This window comes from Python bivittatus, unplaced genomic scaffold, assembly GCF_059951505.1.
Source record: "Python bivittatus isolate LINGU-HERP-01145 unplaced genomic scaffold, Pbiv_v1 ctg000580_np1212, whole genome shotgun sequence".
Classification (NCBI taxonomy): Eukaryota; Metazoa; Chordata; class Lepidosauria; order Squamata; family Pythonidae; genus Python; species Python bivittatus.
Genome location: NW_028277087.1, coordinates 21,523,392 through 21,545,727, shown reverse-complemented (window position 1 = coordinate 21,545,727; position 22,336 = coordinate 21,523,392). Strand labels below are relative to the sequence as shown.

Below are 22,336 nucleotides of genomic sequence, written 5' to 3'. Positions count from 1 at the left end.
CCTTCCATATTGGCACCAGTTCTCCTCTCCAAAACACTGAGAAGGAGTAAAGAACGTAATTGAATCACTGCCTCATCCTGAATTGCTGCTTCAAGAGAATTATTCCTATGACTTGGAGCTGTAAAGCCATCAAAGAATCTCCTGCAGATGGGAAAATGAACCCCCATAAGCACCACAAAGCTGCATACTTAAATCAAAACCAAATTCCACTGATATGCCTAATATATATTGCAACTGATTGATTTATTATATGCCATCAAGTTGATGTTGACTCTCAGAGATATATAGATAGATTCTCTCCACGACCAGCTGTCCCTAACCTGGTCCTTCAGGTCTTGCAACACCCATCACCACTGTAACTGAGACCATCCACCTTGCTATGCTGGTCATCCTCTTCTTCTGTTTCCTTCCACCTTTTGCTGCATCAGAGCCTCCTCCAGAGAGCTGGGTCTTCGCATAATGGGCCCGAAGTAGGATCATTTGAACTTGGTCATTTGTGCCTCGAGTGAGATACTCTGGGTTGCTTTGTTCAATGATCCACTTCTTTGTTTTCTTGGCTGTCCTGGAGTAAATCATCAACTGCTCAACACAGAAACAGCATTTAGATCACAGAGGTGCTGAGCTGATTCTGGACGGTCCAAAGACCTCCACGTGGAGGCGCATAGAAGGGTTTGTCTTTAGGCAGACTTGTCAGCTCCAGAAACAGGCTGGTGCTGTTAATTGCATTGTATTATTTATGTATTTTTATTCGCTTTAATACTGTGATTATCTATTTTGGTGGGCTTTTGTTAGATGCCTTAGGGAAGCGACATTCGCGGCCAAAAGGTGGGATATAAATTCGATTAATAAACAGATCGTAGAAGGGGACACCTGGGCGCCGCCCGCCTCCCTCCTTCCCCCCCGCCAGCTCGCGCACGCCCTGCGGTCCGTGTCTGGCGTGCGCGCTCGCGCGCCGCGGATTCTTCGGACAGGGATTAATCGCGCGTGCGCGCGTCCCCGCTAAGTAAGAGCCGCCACAGCTGCAGGCGGGACTTACAGGGGATTGGAGCTGCGCCGAGCAGCGAAAGTGGGGAGAGGCTGTCTGGGGATGTGCGGCGGAACGACGGCTGGATCTACTGAGCGAGTGCCCGATTGCCGCCGCCGCCTTTTTCGGTCGGATCGGGATTTCCTTTCCGGAGCTGTTCTTTGCCCGCTCGTCAGCTTGCCCTGCAGGAGCGCCTTTTGCTTCCCTCTTTTCTGGAGGTGAACCCGTTCTCAGCAGCTTCGCGCCCCCGCGGGTGAAACCGCCCTCCTCCTCTCCTGGGTCCTTGTCCGCAATCTAGTCTCGCTTCGCTTTTTCGTTTCTCTTCGCTTCCTCCCTCCCTAACCTGAAGCTCCTCCTCTTCTGCCCCATATACAGTACTGCTCCCGTTGCTTCTCCCCTTCCTTTCTCCAGGCAGCTCGGTTTGTGTCCTTCCCAGCAGTCACACCTGTCCTGCTCCTTCCCCGCACCCACAGGTCCTGTGCCTGTGTCATTTGCTGAAGCGGCTCCCCTGTTTTGTAAGCCACTCCTCGCTGTAGGGGACTCCCCTGCTTGTGGCCTCTGCTGAAAACAGAAAATTACCCTGAAGTGCTTCCAGATCTCTTTCCTTGCTTTGGTATTTCTTCCATCCTGGATTTCGGATTTTCCTGGTTGAGTTGTCGCCTGACAGAAGAACTAGCATGCCCCTGTTCCATCGCCTGATTTGTTACCTACAAGATGCAGAGAAAGTTGCCCGTTTCCAAAAACTATGCGGTGTAGAAGCATTACCAGACTGGAGGTCTCTCTCCTCTGCTCAGTTGGTGGACACAGAACATCTCTTGGCCAATGGGAACGGCACCGTTGCCAAGACAGAGGGCGAAAGTGGCAGGCGCTGTCGGTTCCCGGATTCTTTTAACATGGAGGAGAAAAATACTGAGAACCACTCGAATGCTATGAGGAGTGGGGTAGTTTCTAAAGAAGCCGGTGGGGTGGAATCCCAGCAAACCTCCCTAGAAAAGCAGAAGCAGCAAAAGCGGGCCTCAAAAAAGCATCCTCGGCGCAACTCTCTGACTGGAGAATCCATATCCCAGAAGTTCAGAATCCGTAACCTTTTCCTTTATTACCTCTTCAGCTTGGGCACAGAACTGGGCAATGAACTTTTCTATATCATGTTTTTCCCCTTCTGCTTCTGGAATGTGGATGCTTGGCTGTGCAGGAGAATCATCATCATGTGGGTTTGGACAATGTACTTGGGCCAGTGTACTAAGGATATTATCCGTTGGCCAAGGCCTGCTTCTCCACCAGTAGTGAAGCTGGAAGTTTTCTACAATTCTGAATACAGCATGCCCTCCACGCATGCCATGTCAGGCACCGTCATCCCTGTAACACTGTTCTTACTCAGTTATGGACGGTGGCAGGTAAGAACTCAGTTCTGTTTATATTAAGACACTTAATGTTTCTTCACTGCTGGTGAAATAATTTGCTGAATATATGAAACACTGCGTTTACTTTTTAAATCCATTTTAAAATGGAAAGTATTTGTTCCCAGGTAAATACTTAGACAACTAGCAGATTTGATCATTTATATAAAAATTCCAGGATTAATATGCTGATAACTACTTTTCTGAATTTTGCTTCTCTTTAGAATATTCCAAACAAACCTTCTCATTGAGATATTATTGGTAAGCATTGGGATGTTTTATTTATTGCTTTTGCTGCATGGGAATTAGTCTTGAAGCCAGATGATATAGGTCAAACTTGGATTTGAAAATAAAATAATACAGTGGATTTACTTTCTGTTCCCTTAGTTGGTATTTGGAAGTATTTTCTGTATTACTGAGTTGGATTAGATGTTTATATAATTCACAGAGGAGACCAATAAAGCATTACAGAATTTCTCCTACCTTAAACCATTAACTTTACTTTAGAATTGTTCTGGTAACCTAACACAGTAATTTCTAATTGTAATATAAGTATGGGGAATAGGCCCTATTCAGTTTGAGATAATGCCTAGATTAAGTATGACTCTATTTACGTGAGGTGTCAACTTAACTGTGCAGTTCTACGCAGATTTTCTTGAATATTGCACTGTATTATTCCAGTAGGTGTGCAAATTTATGTAGTCTTATCTTTCCAAGTAAACCTTCATAAGTATGTGTTCCATCTGAGCATGCAGATTTTGGTCCTAATGCAATAGCTAGTATTTCTGAATAAGAAGAATTGTATCCATATCCACATCTAAAATGCATCTAGTAAGTTCAGCAGAGCCTGAACAAGCAAACTGATAAAGATAATGGCTGCACAAATGGATGTGTGAATTTTTGTTTGTTGCATAGACAGCAACCATCCTGAAGCACTAAGGAGTTTGAGTTTCTTTCACCTGAATACTCTAGAGATTCCACCCATCTCATGGCTGGCTGGGGAATTCTGGGAGTTGAAGTCCTCATATCTTACAGGTTGAGAAACACTGCCCTGAAGGATTTATTATTCATTCTACTGTTGTTTTTCATGTTTTTCTTCCATAAAGCTTTTGTGTGTCTCTGGAAACCATCTAAGATGTTGGCCAAGACAGGAATGAATTTGCTTGGACAGGAATTATGACATTACTTTTGACATAATTATGACATAATTATGACAAAATACATATTACTATGTTAATAAAAGTTGTATTCATGATTCTGTTAGTGAAGTTCTGTTTAACTTTCATATCTCCTTGTGTTATTTTTAAACTACTGTATTGGCTAAGATTGAAAGTCTTCCTTCTGTACTTTAAAAGGGTTTTTCTTTCTGCAGAAGACTTCCAGTCTAGTGAAATGAAGAGATTTCTTCCCTGTCAATCTGCTCCAAAAGGCCAGGGAAGTTACAGAGAGAGGAAGGAACTAGTATTAAGCTTATCCTCCCTTTCATCATGGAGACTGTTCTGAGCAGAATTCTTCTGGAGGGGGCTGTACAACTTAGTGTTTTCTTTAAAATGTTTATATTTTAATCTCAGCATGCTTATCACTGGCCATGCCTTGTTATCTAAGACATCAGGAAAATTAGTAATCGATAGTTGAATGAATGGCAGTTTATTATGTAGAACAGTCTATGAAGGCTATTGCTGTTGCAAAAACACAAAGCTGATTTATCTTAGTATAAGAAATCCCTACCTTCTTCCATCTGTGCAGCCATCCAGTAGTACACCTTTGGGGTTAACTGATTTTTTTCTGTTCAGAAATAGTAGGACTGTACTTAGCATGTTCTAGAAATCTAGCATACTATATTCCAGAATGTGAAAATGTCTGGATTACTGCTTGAGAGCGAATAAACAGTACTATGTAGTTATTTGATAATATTTTAAATCTAGCAATATGAAGCCTTGGGAATATTGGCCTTCAATAAATTAGACTATCCACATGTCATTTTTTCCTCCCCAAAAATGTTTAAAGAGGATTCCTTGGAAGAATGTGAGATATACTCATTTTAGATATTATTATTACTGGGACCCTAACGAGCTGAGTGATAGGAGGTATGAGTATCTCATAAAGATTTCAAATTCTGCTAGTTGAGGAGCAATCAGGCATTTTGTTAATATAATGAAGTGTTGCTGAGGCTGCAGTATCTATAGAAACCTCTAATGTATAAATGTCAGAGGCAAGTCTTCAGTGCTTCATGTACAGTTTAATCAGTAAGTCAAAATTGTTTTTAAGTCATATTAAAATGGAACTCCCATCTCTGACACATAGTTTAAAAATATTAGTGAACTTTTAAATTAAAGAATAAATATGAAGACATATGAGGTAAATTACTCTTTTGGAATTATTAGCAAGGGAATTAAAAATAAAACAGTCAATATAATAATGACCTTTTATAAATCTGTGAAGACTTGGAATACTATGTATACTTCAGGTCTCCACTCCTTAAAAAGGATAGTTTAGAGCCGGAAAAGTTGCAGAAATGGCAATCTAAATAATTACACATTTAGAATGCATCTACTATAAGGAAAGATTTCAGTATTTATTTATTTCATGGATTTATGGGGCTGCACAACTCAAAGTGACTCTGGGTGGCATATAGAACTTTTAGTCAATAGAAGAGAATATGTGTAGCTCCGGGTTGAACTGTGGAGTCCTTGGGGTTCTCTGAGCTTGGCTGTTTTCTTGCAAATGTTTCATTACCTTTTCTAAAGGTTATGAGAGTGGGGGCACACCGCATCTCGGGAGGTAGGTTGTTCCACAGAGCAGGGGCCACAGCAGAAAAGGCCCTCTTCCTAGACCCCACCAGTTGAAATTCCTTGACTGGTGGAATCTGCAACATGCCCCTTCTGCCAGACCGAGTGGGGCAGGCTGATATAACGGGCAAGAAGGCTCCTCAGATAACCTGGTCCTGTTCCATGAAGGGCTTTAAAGGTGATAACCAACACCTTGAATTGGACCAATGCAGCTCGCGTAACAGTGGTGTTACTGTATATGTGCCCCTCCAGGGGCATTCAGAACTGTCTGTGCTGCTGTATTCTGCACTAGCTGTGGCTTCCGGATACTCTTCAAGGGTAGCCCCATGTAGAGCGCATTGCAGTAATCCAACGGGGAGGTGACCAGGGCATGAGTGACCGTGCGGAGGGCCTCCCAATCGAGGAAGGGGTGTAACTGCTGCACAACATGAAGTTGCACATAGGCCCTCCTAGCCATGACTGCCACCTGCTCTTCGAACAGGAGTTGTGAGTCCAGGAGGACCCCCAGATTACACACCCGGTGTGTCTGGGGCAGTGCGACCCTGTCAAGAACCAAAGATGATAAACTTCTAGATCTTGAGGCTCCCTGTACCCACAGCCACTCCGTCTTACCAGGGTTCAGTTGAAGCCTGTTGACCCCCATCCAGGCCCCTACAGCCTCCAGGCACTGCGAGAGGGTAGCCATAGCATCACTTAGGTCACCCAGGATGGAGATGTATAATTAGGTATCATCAGCATACTGATGATACCTCATTCCATGGTGCCGAATGATCTCACCCAACGGTTTCATGTAGATGTTATATACGAGTGGTGAGAGCACCGAACCCTGAGGCACCCCACAAAGTGGACCTCTTGCTCCCTATCAACACCGATTGGGTTCAGCCTTGGAGAAAGGAGCTGAACCAGCACAGCACTGTGCCACCCAGCCCCAACTCCTGCAGCTGACCCAAAAGGATACAATGGTTGATGGTATTGAGAGCCGCTGAGAGATCAAGAAGAGCAAGGATGGATGCACTACCCTCATCCCACTCTCACCAGAGATCCTCCAAAAGTGCGACCAATGCTGTTTCTGTCCCATAACCGGGCCTGAAATCTGACTGATAGGGGTCCAGATAATCCGTTTCCTCCAGGATCCTCTGAAGCTGCCGTGTGACCACCTTTTCCACCACCTTTCCTAGAAAGGGAAGGTGGGAGACTGGACAAAAATTGTCCAGAAGGGTGGGATCTAGCAATGGTTTCTTGAGGAGGGGGCAGACCAAAGCCTCCTTAAAAAGCTTCAAGAATACCCCCTCCTGCAAGGATGAATTGACCACTGCCAGTACCCACCCTAAAGTCACCTCCTTGGTGACATCTTATGCAAGTTTCTGTCAGGTTCAGCCCAAGAAACTCCATGGGATGGTTCTGGAATAGCTCAGTTAATTTATTAGCTTACACGTGCTAGACAGAAGCTCACCAGACTAACTCTAACTCCCAAAGTCTGCAACTAAACACTACGAATTCCTTAGGGTGGTACCAGTCTCATCCTCTTTGCTTTCACACGCTCAGGCTGTGGGCTGAGGAGATGCTTCTCCCCATGACCTTGAACCCCCTCATCCAAGTCCTCCATCATGGTTCCATTGCTGACAGCTATTATATAAACTACTTTTTAGTGTTCTAATATAAAACATTATTTCATTGCATTAAAAAAAAATTATATGCTTTGTGCCACAAGTAAGTAGCTTTAAATAAAACATTTCCTGCATTTGCTGATCAATAGATTCATATTTGAAAGTGATCACTGGATTGTTTTCTTTTTTTAATAGTAATTTTATTAAATATTATGATTAAAAAGATAAACAAAAAATAAAAGTATAAAAAGAAAAAATAGAAAGTGCAGAAAAGAAAAAAAAACAGAAAAGAAAGATAAGAATATAGTAAAGAAAAAGAAAAGAAATATATAAAGAAATGACTTCCCCCTTCATCACAACAAATATAAAGAATTTTAGTAACTTATCACCTTCTCTTAAAATGCAATAAATGATATCTTCTTCCCATATCTCATCTCTTATCTATAAATAAATCTTTAAAGCTTTGTTGTTTCAGTCCTGGTCATCAAAATTCTATTAAGGGTTACCAGAGATAACAACATATCTATTTTAACCTTGATCAGAGAAATCAACTTTATATTCCTTCCTTTTACTTTTAACAATCTTGATCTTTAATCTCATAAATACTGTCCTAGCTTGATTTCTTTTCATTTTTTCTTTGTTCCTTCTCACAAAATCCTTCAAAACTTTAACAAGTCTCTTTTGTAAATCCAATATAGGAAAGTTATCCATGTTACTCTTTTGGTTTGTTATTTGTATATTAACAAATACACAAATTTAATTATTAAGACATCAGCCGGTTTCATTTGTATATCCATTGGATCATCTATTTCCATATCATTCTTATAGCCTGTCATTTTAAAATCCACTTTCAGATCAATCTCAATATTGTTTGGTAAAACTTGTTCCTCTTCCATAACTTTTTTTAAATATAGTCTATCTATAATGGCAGACATTTTGAAATTAACTTCTGGGTCCATTGCTCACAAATATCCCTCAATACATCCAGTGTTAAAGCATTTTGCTCCATTCTGCATTAGTAAATCAAATTTAAGTATTCTTCTCCTTTATTTGTAATCTTAGATCCTTCTGGTTCCCTCTAGTGTCCCACCTTCCGTCTCATCCTATCATTTTTTTTTAAGAGTTCAAAACAACAGCATTTTCCCATGGGAGGGATTCTTATAATTAATTTCAAAATCTTATGTCAAATCCATCTGAACCCTTAATCTGTTTGTAACTTTCCAAAATCAACATTCTAATCACCCTTTTTCTGTTTATTCCAAAAAAAGAGATTTTTTTAAAGTCCTTAAACTTATATTTAAAACCTCTTTCACAAAGGATTGAAGGAGACTCACCTGGTGGTCTAAAACATGCCATTGCAAAGGTTCCTAATAGCTAAAAAGCAGTTAAGAAGCAATTTCCAAAAATGATTAAGAAATGAGGCTCAGCGAACATTGTGTCCATACAAGCTACATTATGGCTGTGAGCTTGGTTGAAATCTGGATTGTTTTCTGAATGAGTGTAGTGGTGGTGTAGTGATTAAGGTGAGTAAAGCTGAAGTCCACGCTCAGCCATGGAAGCTCACTGGAAGAGTTTGGGTCAGTCACTCTCTGTTGATCCAATTTATCCCACAGAATTGTTTTGTGTGAAAAGTGGGAGGAGTGAGCATTATGCGCACTACCTTGAGCAACAGAAGGATGGGATATAAATTTAATAAATCATTGAATAAACAAGAGAAGACAGTGATGGTGCCATGAAGTGGTATGTCTTGCCATAGAATTCATGTCCAACTGTGTCCATTCAGATTTTTTTTAAATTATATGTGGCTGGTTTTTTTTTGGTTGATGTCTACTTTATAAACCATTGTGCAGTAAATTTAAAGCATTTAACACTTCATTCCTGAGATGAGTATCTTTTCAAAGCCTGACCACATAAGCATTTGAGATGAATTGTTTCCGTATGCTTCCTGAAACTGTTGTTCTTTTCTAAAAGCTATTGGCACTCGCTTAATCTAGAAGGAGGAAGAATTCTTTGGCAAAGCTTCTCTCCAAGATATTCTCAGGATAAAAATATCAGCTACAAGAGGATGTTAAAAAAAACAGAAATGGAGTTTCTCAAATAGTGAAAATTTAAAACGCCTAATAGCCAATATTTGTAGAACCACAAAGGTTGCCAGATCACTCTCTGGCCTAATGAAGAAATCTTAACTCGAGTCTTTTTCCCTTATGTACTTGTTTCTGAATGCTGCCAAGCAACAGTTTTCTGGTAAATTGTTTTTGTTTCAACATGCTTTGCTGTTGATTTCAGTCATGCTTACATTAAAAAGAATACCAATAAGATTTCAGACAATTAAGCTGTGTGTGCAAATTCCCAGGAATAAACCTCACTTGAGTATAATGGAGTGTACTTGTGAGAGATATAGTGACATAAACCCTTTTTTCTACTTGTCCTCTGATTTATAGAGGTTTTTCATTAGCCTTCTCCTTATATTCATGGGGAATACAACATTATTCCTCCATTATAGAATTCACAAACCTGTATATACAACAATAAGTTTCTATATAGAAAAAGTGACATAAATGTTGCCTCTAAATGAATTTTACATTATGTTGTTGTTTGTAACAGTGATATATGACTCTCCATTTTAATATTCAATAGTCCACAGTTTGCAGTCTGACTTCGAAAAACAAGAATAATCATAATTTCTTAAGGGGAAAAAACAGTGAGGCTGGTGGAAACAGAAATCATCCTTAACCTTTAAATATCTTTGCCATCATTAATACGATGAATCCATGGGAGCTGGGCAGCTAATGAACTTAAATAAGTAAATAAATTCTTCTCACTTTTTCCTCTAAATATATGATTGCAGAGAGAATGATTCTAAAATGTTGAAAGAATGCCCATTCTCTGTTAGTTATACTGTATAGTGGAATAAAGATTTCACCCTTGTTTGGTATATTTGAACAAGCTTTTGATCTCCAAGAATCTGGTTTGGAGAAGTTTTACTTCTCCCAGGTTGCTGGGAGGATAATCTTCAAAGCCATCCTCAGCAGCACCATCTGCAGCCAGGTGTACCTCCTGCCCAGTCCCTTCTTTTCAGCAACTTTTCAGTTGTCAGCAAATGCAAGACCATTCACAAATTATTCTTTGGAGAAAATAAGGAATTATTTGGTCTATTCATAAGTGCATGGAATAAATATACAGTACTGTGCAAAAGTTTTAGGCAGGTGTGAAAAAATGCTGTAACGTAAGAATGCTTTCAGAAAGATATATTGTATTTGTTTATGTTTATCAATTTACAAAATGCAAAGTGAGCGATCAGAAGAGAAATCGAAATCAAATCAATATTTGGCGTGACCCTTTGCCTTCAAAAGAGTATCAATTCTTCTAGGTGCACCTCCACAGTTTTTGAAGGAACTCGGCAGGTAAGTTGTTCCAAACATCTTGGAGAACTAACCACAGACCTCCTGTGGATGGAGGCTGCCTCAAATCCTTCTGTCTCTTCATGGAATCCCAGACAGACTCAATGATGTTGAGATCAGGGCTTTGTGGGAGCCAAACCATCACTTCCAGGACTCCTTGTTCTTCTTTATGCTGAAGATTAATGACATTGGCTGTATGTTTGGGGTTGTTGTCCTGCTGCAGAATAAATTTGGGGCCAGTCACAGACCTCCCTGATGGTATGGCATGATGGATAAGTATCTGCCTGTATTTCTCCGCATTGAGGACACCATTGATCCTGAGCAAATCTCCAACTCCATTTGCAGAAATGCAGCCCCAAATGTGCAAGGAACCTCCACCATGCTTCACTGTTACCTGCAGACACCCATTCTTGTACCGCTCTCCAGCTCTTCGGTGAACAAACTGCCTCCTTCTATAGCCAAATCTTTTAAATTTTGACTCATCAGTCCAGAGCACCTGCTGCCATTTTTCTGCACCCCAGTTCCTATGTTTTCATGCATAGTTGAGTCGTTTAGCCTTGTTTCCACGCTGGAGGTATGGCTTTTTGGCCGCAATTCTTCCATGAAGACCACTTCTGGCCAGACTTCTCCAGGCAGTAGATGGGTGTACCTGGGTCCCACTGGTTTCCACCAGTTCTGTGCTGATGGCACTGCTGGACATCTTCCAGTGTCAAAGGGAAGTAAGCATGATGTGTCTTCCATCCGCTGCATTGTTTCCTTGGCCGACCACTGTGTCTCTGGTCCTCAACATTGCCCATTTCTTTGTGATTCTTCAAAAGAGCTCGAACAGCACATCTTGAAACCCCAGTCTGCTTTGAAAGTTTTGCCTGGGAGAGACCTTGCTGATGTGGTATAACTACCTTGTGTCTTGCCATGGTGTATGACCTGTGACATGAAACTGTCTTCCACAACCTCACCTTAGTAGCAGAGTTTGGCTGTTCCTCACCCAGTTTTAAGCCTCCTACACAGCTGTTTCGGTTTCAGTTAATGACTGTGTTTCAACCTACATATGAAATTGATGATCATTAGCACCTGCTTGGTATAATTGGTTGGTATAATAATAAGAGTTCCCCCACTGGGGGGAGATGGGCGGCTGAAAAATTGAATGAATGAATGAATGGTTAATCATACACCTGACTCTAATCCTACAAGATCCCTGACTTTGTGCAAGTGTACAAAGTGTGCAAGTGTAAGAATTGATGCTGGTTTGAAGGCAAAGGGTGGTCACACCAAATATTGATTTGATTTGCTCACTTTGCATTTTGTAAATTGATAAACATAAACAAATACAATATATATTTTTGAAAGCATTCTTACTTTACAGCATTTTTTCACACCTGCCTAAAACCTTTCCACAGTACTGTAAATCCATGATTGAATTGATTGTTCATGATAAAACATTGAGAGAATTAATGAATAATATAAAGGTGATGAGAAGTTCTGAATGTGGGACAGACATTTCTTTTGTAGTGTCGAGTGGATCTTGGGAAAAAATAGACATGGAAGGAAAGGAAAGAAATTAAAGAAGCAAGAGTGAAGTTAGTACAACCACAAGAGAAGAAGGTACAAGTCTTATATGAAAAAGTTATATCTGGACAGAATGAATGGAAAATGGATGTAAGGAAAGAAGATATGGAAGCTGGTTGGAACACAATGAAAAGAAGCCAGAAATGTGTGGAGTTCCACCAATGGGAAGTATGAGAAAGGATATTTGGTGGAATGATGAAGTGAAATAGTCAATTTATTTAAAAAAAAATTAAGATGGAATAAAGAAAGAATGCATATTATAAATGATTACTGCAAAAATGAGGACGAGACAAAGGCTGTATAATGTATACAGAGAGAAAAAGATATTTATATATTGTATAATGTGTATACAGAGCAGTGTTTCTCAGCCTTAGCGACTTTAAGATGTGTGGACTTCAACTCCCAGAATTCCATAGCCAGCATGGAATTCTGGGAGTTAGTCCATGCATCTTAAAGTTGCCAAGGTTGAGAAACATTGATAAAGAGGAAAAGAGAGTTCCAAAATGGTTGCAGAGTCAAAGAAAGCAAGGAATCATTATGATTAAAAGAGGCAGAGAAAATGCCAAGCAATTCTGATGGAAATAAAAAAAAATTATTTAAAAGTCAGGGAAGAGTGCTAAGCAAGGAGCCACCAGCTGGAAATTAATAATGAAAATAGTGGAATGATTGGGATGAAGTAAGGGAATGCTGAAAGGAGTATTTTGGAGATTTACATGGGAATGATAGTGATATGTTAAAGAGGGGAATTGGAATGAATGTGATAAATGTTAGTGTCCAAGAAAAAAAAACGATGAAAAGGAAATCATAAGGGTTGTTGAGAATCCTGAAAAAATGGTAAGGCTGCAGGAATAGATGGTATAACTAGAGAAATATTAAAATATCAGTGTGTTTTGCTTCTGGAATAGCTGTGCAAGTTATTTAACATGAGTGAGAAGGCCGCTGGTTGAAGAAATACCATTATTGTCCCTCTTGCAAAGAGATAGGTAGCAAGAGTAAATGCACAAACTGTAGGGGGATTATGACTTTATTAAGTGCTCCTGGGAAGGTGTTCAACAGTTGGAAAGTTTGGAGTTGCAAAGTTTATAAAGGGATGACAATGAATAAAATTCAGGAAATGCAGTGTGGCTTTACGCCAGGCAGGAAATGTGCAGAGCAGATTTTTGTTCTTCAATGGGTCACTGAGAATGTATTGACTTGAGAAGTTTATTGTACATTTATTGATTTAGAGAAAGTGTATGATAAAGTAAATAGGCTAGCATTATGGAATGTTTTACATGAAGGTAGAGTTGAAGGTGGTTGCTGAAAGCAACAAGAACAATATATGAAGGTAGCAAACCATACATGAGAATAAATTGATTACTTAGTGAATGCTTTAGCACTGAACAAGGAGTCAGAAGAGAATCAGTCCTGTCCCCTTCTATATTTAATGTGTTTATGGATAAATGTCGACAGAATGCTGGTGGTGGGTGTATTGATTGGGGGTATAAATGTTCATCCAAATGTGTGCAGATGATGCTGAGAACTTGAATAATTTGTGGCAAATATTAGATAGAATGTACGATGTGTTGTGTCCAAAACTGGCTCACCTAACACAACCAAATCACTTTGAAGATACAACATAATTTTATTTGCATGCATACAAGCAATAATACAGTATATACTGAACCCCCAGCAAAGCTTTGATACTTTGCTGAGTGGCCATGAGCAAAAGGAGAACCAAGGCTTATGTATCTTTGGCCCACTACATTGCAAAGGCAAGACAAAGAAAAAGGCAGACACAGTGGAAATTACAGCATGACAGTGGAGTATGTTAGGCAAACCCATTTATCCCTTCCTACTAGGTCAGCATGCTAGCCATACTACCTTCGAGATATGGTCAGTGAATAGAAACAATCTGGTTTACTGGGCCACCGGTTTCTGGCTGGGTCTTCTCCCTGTCACCACTCAGGGTCACTTCAGCTTGCTGTGACTGTTTTCTTACAAGGGCACTTTAAGCAGTTCATATGTGCAGGTTGGGGGGAGGGACTTATAGGTTTGGTAGTGAATGCGGCTTACATGTGTGCGTAGAAGGGTACCTTTTACCATCACAGATGAAATGAGGAGCCTGGATCTGAAAATTACATTAAAAACTAAGGTAGTCGTGTTTGACTGGGAAAATAATGAACACAGTGAACAATTGTAAGCTACACATAAAACTAAAAGTAGGTGATTTGGTATACCTTGTCAGAATATTTACTAAAAGTGAAAAAATTACTGCAAGGGAGAAAATTTAAGAAATGAAAAGGCTGGTAGAAGGGTAATGGGTAGTATGTGGTCTCAGTAAAGGTGAATATGTGTAGCTCAGGGTTGAACTGTGGAGTCCTTGGGGTTCTCTGAGCTTGGTTCTTTTCTTGCAAACAGTGTGTTCATACAGTTATATATGTTATATGTGATGTGAACAGCATGGTTCATACAATACACTGTTAAGCCAGAATTTGGTTTTAGTTTTGGCTTAATGTTTACTTGTTTCTAAACCATGATTTATGGCTTGTGTATAAATTGTCCAATTAATTGTGTGTTCTTCAGTAAATCATAGTTAAGCATGATGTAGGAAATGGACCAGGACTTAGATTATTTATTTGCTGAAGTTTTATCTATATAGGCCCTAGTTTCTTTACAGAAGTATAGCTTTCAGAGTTTCCTGAAAAAGAATTTATATTTAAATGAACCTCTTGCGGGGCTGATTGGTTTGTGAGAATTCTGTGTTATTTTTCTGGACATTTTTTGGTATTGTTTGTATTCTGCTGTGTTAAATTGATACTTTATGCTGTCCAGAGTCATAATGGAATTAGGCAGCCTATAAATTAAACGAAACACTAAATTTCTAAACCAGTGAATTAAGTTTGACAAATAATGTGGTAGTTTCCAACTGTCTAGATGTTTTCTCTCAAGGCTGTGATTGTGTGATCAAAGTTTTTATTTGTGAAACTGGACACAGTCCCTCTTTGGTGATCTTCTGTACATTATCCTTAGCTTAATTTTTTTCTTTTAAAATTGTCTGGGTTCTGACACACATATACATGACTTTTTGAAAGAAGAAAGGGAAACAGTCCATGCCAATTCATGCTAATCTTTGGGGAAATTAGTATGAGGAGACATAGAAGAAAATAATGACTAGGTAGCTGGTGTGGGTCTTCCGGGCTGTGTGGCCGTGTTCTGGAAGTTTTGTTTCCTAACGTTTCGTCAGCATCTGTGACTGGCATTTTCAGAGAGCAGGAGCACAGACAGGGCACAGAGAGAACTGCTCCTGTCTGTGCTCCTGCTCTCTGAAGATGCCAGTCACAGATGCTGGCGAAACGTTAGGAAACAAAACTTCCAGAACACGGCCACACAGCCCGGAAGACCCACATCAGCCATCGTATTCCGGCCGTGAAAGCCTTCGACAATACAATAACTAGGTAGTTAGGTGGTTTATATAGAAAAGAGAGAGGCTACAAATTGCCAATAAGTACGTTATTATAGGATTGCATTTTAATCTTATGGCATGGAAATAGGGAACAACAGCTGAGATAGATCAGTGGAAGTCTCTAAAGGAACTATTAGTAGCATTTGCTACTTTATGTATGCCTGAGAATACTCAACACATAATTGCTTTCTAGCTGAGCCAGTGTTTTTCTCTGTCCTTGGAAGGTCACAGATGGTCATAGGAACATTATTGTTGGTTCAGACCAAAGGTCTTTTTAGTCCAACACTGTTGTCACAATGAAAAACCAGATGACTATCAGAAGCTCACAAGCAAGACATGAGTATAATAGCACTTTTGCTTCCAGGAACTGGTATTGACAGCAATCACTAGTCAGATAATCTTATCCTCCACGAATTGGATCTTTTTAATTATCTTATGATAGTGAGTTTCATGCTTTAACTTTATGGTATATGGAAAGGAAAATATCTTATGTCCCTTTATGTGCAACAGCCCTTCAGAATTCACATCATGTTCTGTATTAACTAGCCCTGGTACTTGCATTTCTCATAAGCCATAGTTACTTATTCCTTAGGGAGAGATGTGGTACAAACACAAGGTTTTGAAAGCAAGACAGCCTGTTAATATTAGAGCAGATAGGCAAAATAATGGTAAAGAAAAGTTGGAGTGTTCCAACAACTCCTAAAATGCTTTCAGCTGCAGACAAGCAGAATGGACTTTGCAAATGATAACTGTTCATGTTTGTGATCATTCTCTGTATCAGAAATATGGTGAGTGTGTGTTGTTCCCTATTTTTCTGAATACTAGATTGTAACCCTGGACTTAATTCACCAGTTTATTGCAAGGTTGAGCTTTTGAATTTGATGACTTCTGTGATAATAAAAGAGGACAAAAGAAGAGGACGAGCAACAGCAAGATGGACAGACTCAGTTACAGTGGCGATGAGTGCACCATTGGGAGACCTGAAGGACTAGGTTAGGGATAGATCATCATGGAGAAAATCTATCTATGTGGTTGCTAGGAGTCGAGAATGACTTGATGGCACATAATCAATGATAATAAATCAAACAAAATAATCTAATACATTTTGATTTCCATGTAGAAAGTTTGCCTTTAACTGAGAAACAGTCCTTTTGTTGAAAGAAGAATAGAATGTAAGAACTGATTCTGTTTCTTTCCTTAGGCGGATAGTTTCACTAACTCCAATAAAGCAGTACCATTTACTTTCTACAGTTGAAGTGTTATCTTGTTGTTGTTGAGTTGTTAAGTTGTGTCTGACTCTTCGTGACCCCATGAACCATATCGCACCAGGCCTTCCTGTCCTGAAGTGTTATCTACCTACATTAAAAGTAGCAAATACTGAGAATATAAGATGAAATCAAGAGAACAACTGGTTGCAGAGGGATTTAGATTTCATTGGTTTCTGTATGCATGGTTAAGAGAAAGATTCAAGGTAGATAACAGGACATTTGGAACTGAGCAACAGAAGACAGAATTTGAGGTTTAATTATGCACAAATGATGAACATGTAATTGCTAAAATGTATAAACTTTTGCTGAAATTTAAACGGAAGAAGAGCAAGTAAAAGACTGTATGATAAAATGGGCTAAGATCTTTGGACACAGTATACTAATGGAACATTGGAAAATATGTGGTTAAAAGGATTGAAATTCACATTATGTTATAATCTAAAAGAGAATTTTTATAAAATGATGTACCGTTAGTATATGACTCCAGAAAAATTATCTAGAATGTATAAAGGTACCTCAAATTTATGTTGGAAATGTGGACAACATGAAGGGTCATTTTATCATGCTTGGTGGGCCTGTAAAAAAGCCAGAAAAATTTGGGTTCAAATACTGATACAAAGAATTTTAAAGACTAACACTAACTGAAACCAGAACTTCTTGTTGGGATTAATGGACAGACAACTAGAAAAAAAACATGGAAGATTATTTTTATATATGATCACTGCTGCAGGATAAATATATGCGCAAAAATGGAAAGATTCTGAAATACCCACAAAGGAGGAACGGTTTGCGAAGATGACGGAACTAGCAGAGATGGCAAAATTAACTTGTTTGCTTAGAGAAAGATCAATTACTACATTTATTAGTGACTGGAAACCCCTTATGGAGTTTTTGTTAAAAAAGAAAAAAATGAACTGATGATTTATGGATTTGATGATTAGAAATGGTAGATTATGGAAAGAAGGAAACTTTGATGTAACCTTAGAGAGAGAGGGTACTGCTGTCATAAATTATAACTGCTGGTAAGAATGTCGGAAGTGACTTCTTTATTCTTTCTTTTTTTCTTTTTCCTTCTTTTCTTTTTCTTTTTCACTTTTCTATTGCTTTACTCTATTTTTCTTATCTTTAACTTAAAATTTGTATTGTTTTTACTCTGTAGAAAAATGTCTTTAATACTATATATATATATATAGAGAGAGAGAGAGAGCGAGTGAGCAAAGGCCAAAACTTTTGGTGTTTAGATGTATAAATATGATAATGAATAGGTAACCATCTCTTCAATCCCATACTGTCCTCATTCATTTTTGTTATTTGCCACATTTGTGTTTCATTTTGCCTGCAAGGGACTGGTTTTATTAACCTCATAAGCATGAGTAGGCTAATAGGCAAGTAACTCTAATTACACAATGAGTTTCTTGGCTACGAGTTTATGGCTGTAAGAGTTTTGGCTGTGGGTTTTCCACATCTGAGCCAAACGTTGCTTCAGTGCAGATGTCATACTGAAAGGAAAGAAAGGAACTTTTTGGCATAGTGTGCAGGTCCTGAAATTGTCCTCTTCTAAATGATATTTGGTGCCCATTTCTATCTTTGGGATGTTCTGGAACTGCTTTTTCATTCTTTCAGAAATATTTGGCACTTTTTACTTATCATTTACTGCTAGGTTTTTTGGGGGAGGGGGGATTGTTGACTAGCCTTGGCAGTTTTTTATTTACTGCTCCTTTTTCTGTTTCTTTTACTGTTTTTAATAAAATGCCCAAGATATCACACTTTAATTATATTTTATGCTTGTACTGTTTTGAATGAGGGTGTTCATGTATTCTAAACATTCAGTTGCAAATAGTTTGGAAATTATACAGTTATCTGGTTCTAAGCAGTGTTTCTTCTTTTTCTTTCCCTAGTATCCTTTCACATATGGACTGATTCTTACAATCTGCTGGTCTTCTCTCGTTTGTTTTAGTCGAATATATATGGGAATGCATTCAGTTCTGGTAAGAAAAACTCATATATTCTAAAAGCGACTTTAACATTCAGTACTGGTCTTATTGTATTGCATAATGTTCTGAATAATTATGTCAATTTAAACTCTAGTATAAAAGGTAATGCTGATGATATCCCTTACAGCAACATGTAGGCTCTGCCATGTTTGGTCATTTGGTAATGGAGATGATAGGAAGGAGTTAAATCCACCTAGAAGACCAGTCTAAATGTCTTGCCATCCTGTAGAGCAGTGTTTTTCAAACTTGGCAACTTTAAAATGTGTGGACTTCAAGTCCCAGAATTCCCCAGCCAGTTAAAGTTGCCGAGTTTGAAAAACACTGCTGTAGAGGCTAAGCCCTCCTCCTCTGCACTTTTCCCCTTTGGCTCCATTTCAAGGCTGAAGGTCCAACACTCTGAATGCAGGCTGTTTTTATATTCCATCTGTGGAGTGGATCCACAGAAAGCAACCATGCTGGACCATGATTAGGCTGGAGACTCCTGTAGAGTATTTTCCCTCCAGACCAACAAGTTGTGTCACAATGAGCAGGGAAGCCCAGTTCTTTCCTTTTTTGGCCTTCTTTTTAACCTCTGGCCGCAGTTCCCCTTTTTTCCCGTCAGAGCCCAGAACAACCGATTGTGTAGAGGCGGCAGCATGTACCTGCACTTGGCTGATCTTGAAAAAGCTAGATAAGTGTTCGATCTGGTTAGTATTTTGTGGGACCATCAGAAAACCCCAGCCCTGGGACTAGGTTGAGAAATGAGGAAGAAAAGGCTACTTTTCTTACTACTGTGTTGCTGCCAAGAACAATACATGAGCTCAACTTGAAGGAGTCTTTGCTTTTACCACAGATCAATGAAAGATATTGCATCGACTTCAGAATTCTACTCAACTTATTTGCTTCCCTGAACTAAGGAAGCTTAAAATGGCCAAAGTCTTGAGCACAGGCACTTATACTACAGGCTTGATCATTCTTGCCAGTATGTGTGCATGCATACCACACACATGCACTCGCACTTCAGATTATGCATATATAATATTTAATTAATTAATTAATAATCTGGAGTTCGTTTCCTTTTCTAGACCATTTTGAGATGTAGACCTAAACTGTCTTAATAATCATAGTCATTCCATCTCTTTCCCACAGGGATAATTTATGTGTTAACAGGTTATTTAATCCTTTCTGTCATTTGGGGCAGAAATGGTGTGCACCAGATTATCCTTTGCGAATGCCCTTTTTTCATTGTATTATATTCCCACCCCTCCCATTTTCTAAAAGAAGGTAGACCATAAAAACAATTTTCTTTCCTTTTCAAAGAGGGACAAGTTGTTAAATGAAAGATGGTACTAAAAAATGGGCTAGATCTGGCTGGAGCTGTGGAGAAAAAAGATCCAGGAAAGATTCCTGCAAATGGAATCATGTATCCCTGTGGGAGAGCCAATAGGTAGCAGTTCAGAACATTGTGGATTGCTCCATTCTAAACACTCGTCCTTCCTGGTCATGTGACTCAGGGGAGCATCTGCAGCCTGCCCTTGTAGGGAGCCAGGGAGATGACCTTGGAGAAGGAGTCCAGGTGCCATCAGGGAAACATCAAGTGCAGAAGAAAGTTGTGTTAGATTCAGAGAGGCAGGAAATTATTGCAAAGATTGCCCCCCACCCCACTGCCAGGGTATTAAAGGGAAGACACAGGCAGATTTGCACATTTCTGTTATAGCCCATCTCAAGTATAGCTTTAGTCATCCTGTGGAGTCTGTTTCCTGATCTGGTTTACCTTGAAGGGGTGATAGCCCTTTACTTCCCAGAGTACACACACACACACATCCATAAACACACTCAAGTGCAACCTTAGGGGAGAGCAGAAATACGCACATAGATTGAACACACTTTTTTGTAGAAGAAAATATGGGACCTCTTCTGCTTCTGAAGGGGTTGGAAAGAATTCCAGGAATCAGGCTCCACATGCTTTCCTTACTCAGTTTGTATATGAATAGTAAAGAGGAATTGAAAATGCCAGTAGAATTATTTATATGTCATTTTTAAAAATATCATTCCTCAGCTTGATGTAGTTTTTGTACATAAAGTTGCATTGCTCATTTTGTCCATAAAGTTTGTCCATCTCATTTTGTCACTGAATTAATCTATTAATTCAAATTAATCTATTTAATCTAAATATTTTGCAGCTACTCTCTGCAGTTCTTCTGGAGGAACAGTTTCCTCCTACTGTTTCTTTGTTCTCATTGGATATCCTGGGGCTCCTGCTGGTTTCCTTCCTCAAATAAATATAGCCCCCTTTCTGTCATGAGCAGCTGTGCACACAGGGACGGCACCAAACACTCTGTACTTGGAGTAATGTTGTCATTAGGGGAAATAAACCTCTGCCTAGATCTACAAATGTTCAGATTTCTCATGGTAACTAGAGACACAACATGGTTGAGATTATTTAAATTTTGCACAGGAAACTATTTTCAGGGATGTGGAAGCTCTGTTGACATCTTGTTCTACAAATACTTCATTTATGAATAATCAGCATTACTATTCTGGCCCAGTAACTGTCAGGTACTGTTGATATTAAAATCTTTCTCCAAAAGAGCACATAATTGTTCTATGTTGGAAAAACATGCTGTATGTTTTCGCATAATGAACATGAGCACATATTATCTATTTGTCCCTCCTTTGTTTTGAATGTGTAATTTCAGAACCATTTCTAAATTTTCTGGGGAATGTAGTTTGAAAATACCTAATTTATATTCAGTAAAACTGTCATAATTCTTAAAATGTTATTAACTAACCTATTTTTTTCTATCTCTTGCAACAGGATGTTATTGCTGGATTTTTTTATGCTATTCTCATCTTGGCAGTCTTCCTTCCAACTGTGGATCTGGTTGATCATTTCAACTTAACTTTCCAATATGCACCACTAGTCATTTTGAGTCTTCATCTTGCCTTGGGGGTGTTTTCCTTCACACTAGACACCTGGAGCACATCCCGAGGAGATACAGCTGAAATCCTGGGCAGTGGTGCTGGAATTGCCTGTGGCTCTCATGTTAACTACATGCTGAATCTGATGCCAGATCCCTCGCAAGAAATGCTTCCATTTGTTCCCTCCCTCACCATACATCTCTTTGGAAAGGCTGTACTGCGATTATTGATTGGATTAGTGTTTCTGTTGCTAGTCAGAATGATCATGAAGAAGGTCACCATCCCACTGGCCTGTAAAGTCTTTGGTGTTCCTTGTACAGATATTCGAGAAGCCCGACAGCACATGGAGGTTGAACTGCCTTATCGCTATATTACTTACGGAGCAGTGGGATTCTCAGTGACTTTCTTGGTTCCTTCCTTATTTTGCATAATGGGACTGTCCTGATGTGTTTTCTTCATATGGAAAGAGTGATGGACAGTTGACCTAAGGGAGAAATGGTATACCTTTTGAGAAATGCTATGGTATCACCTCTGCTAAAATAATATGTAGCAGGCAGTAAGCTCAAATCTTTGATACTGGTTAAAAACCTTATAGATTCAGGTCCTTGAGAAATGCCATGTCTAGTCTTACCATTGTAACAACATTATAAACAGCGTGTGGGTTTATGTGTATGGATAAATACAGTTGCTGCCTCAGATTACAAATGCACCATTTTCTCTTTATTTGAATATGTTAAAACAATTATGTTTACAGCTGATCCAGAAGCTCTGTCTGTGGTCAATTAAAGCCATGTCATATACCTGCACGGCAAATGGCTATACTGTAATGAAAAAGCTTTTTTCCATTTATATATACATTTTTTTAACACAAGAAGGGAGCTGTGCTAGTGAACCTTAATGAAATTTGGCTTACAACACCTGGTGGCTTTAGATCCTTTTCTGTA

The 22,336-nt window shown here is 39.3% G+C and overlaps 1 protein-coding gene and 1 long non-coding RNA gene across 2 annotated transcripts; both read left to right on the top strand.

Annotated features, from left to right (window-relative positions):
- Positions 1-991: 991 nt before the first annotated feature.
- Positions 992-22,097, top strand: SGPP1 (sphingosine-1-phosphate phosphatase 1). The gene is made up of 3 exons (XM_007441268.3): positions 992-2,418; positions 18,396-18,485; positions 21,289-22,097. The coding sequence occupies exons 1-3, from the start codon at positions 1,702-1,704 to the stop codon at positions 21,835-21,837; spliced, it is 1,356 nt and encodes a 451-aa protein (XP_007441330.1). The 5' UTR covers positions 992-1,701; the 3' UTR covers positions 21,838-22,097.
- Positions 2,644-3,677, top strand: LOC148214684 (uncharacterized). The gene is made up of 2 exons (XR_015797702.1): positions 2,644-2,682; positions 3,528-3,677. It is a non-coding gene; the product is annotated as an uncharacterized LOC148214684 (long non-coding RNA).
- Positions 22,098-22,336: the final 239 nt, after the last annotated feature.

Coding starts and splice junctions, on each gene's coding strand:
- SGPP1 (XM_007441268.3), top strand. CDS start 1,702: ATGCCCCTGTTCCATCGCCTGATTTGTTACCTACAAGATGCAGAGAAA. Junction 2,419..18,395: donor TCAGTTATGGACGGTGGCAG/GTAAGAACTCAG, acceptor TTCTTTCCCTAG/TATCCTTTCACATATGGACT. Junction 18,486..21,288: donor TGGGAATGCATTCAGTTCTG/GTAAGAAAAACT, acceptor CTCTTGCAACAG/GATGTTATTGCTGGATTTTT.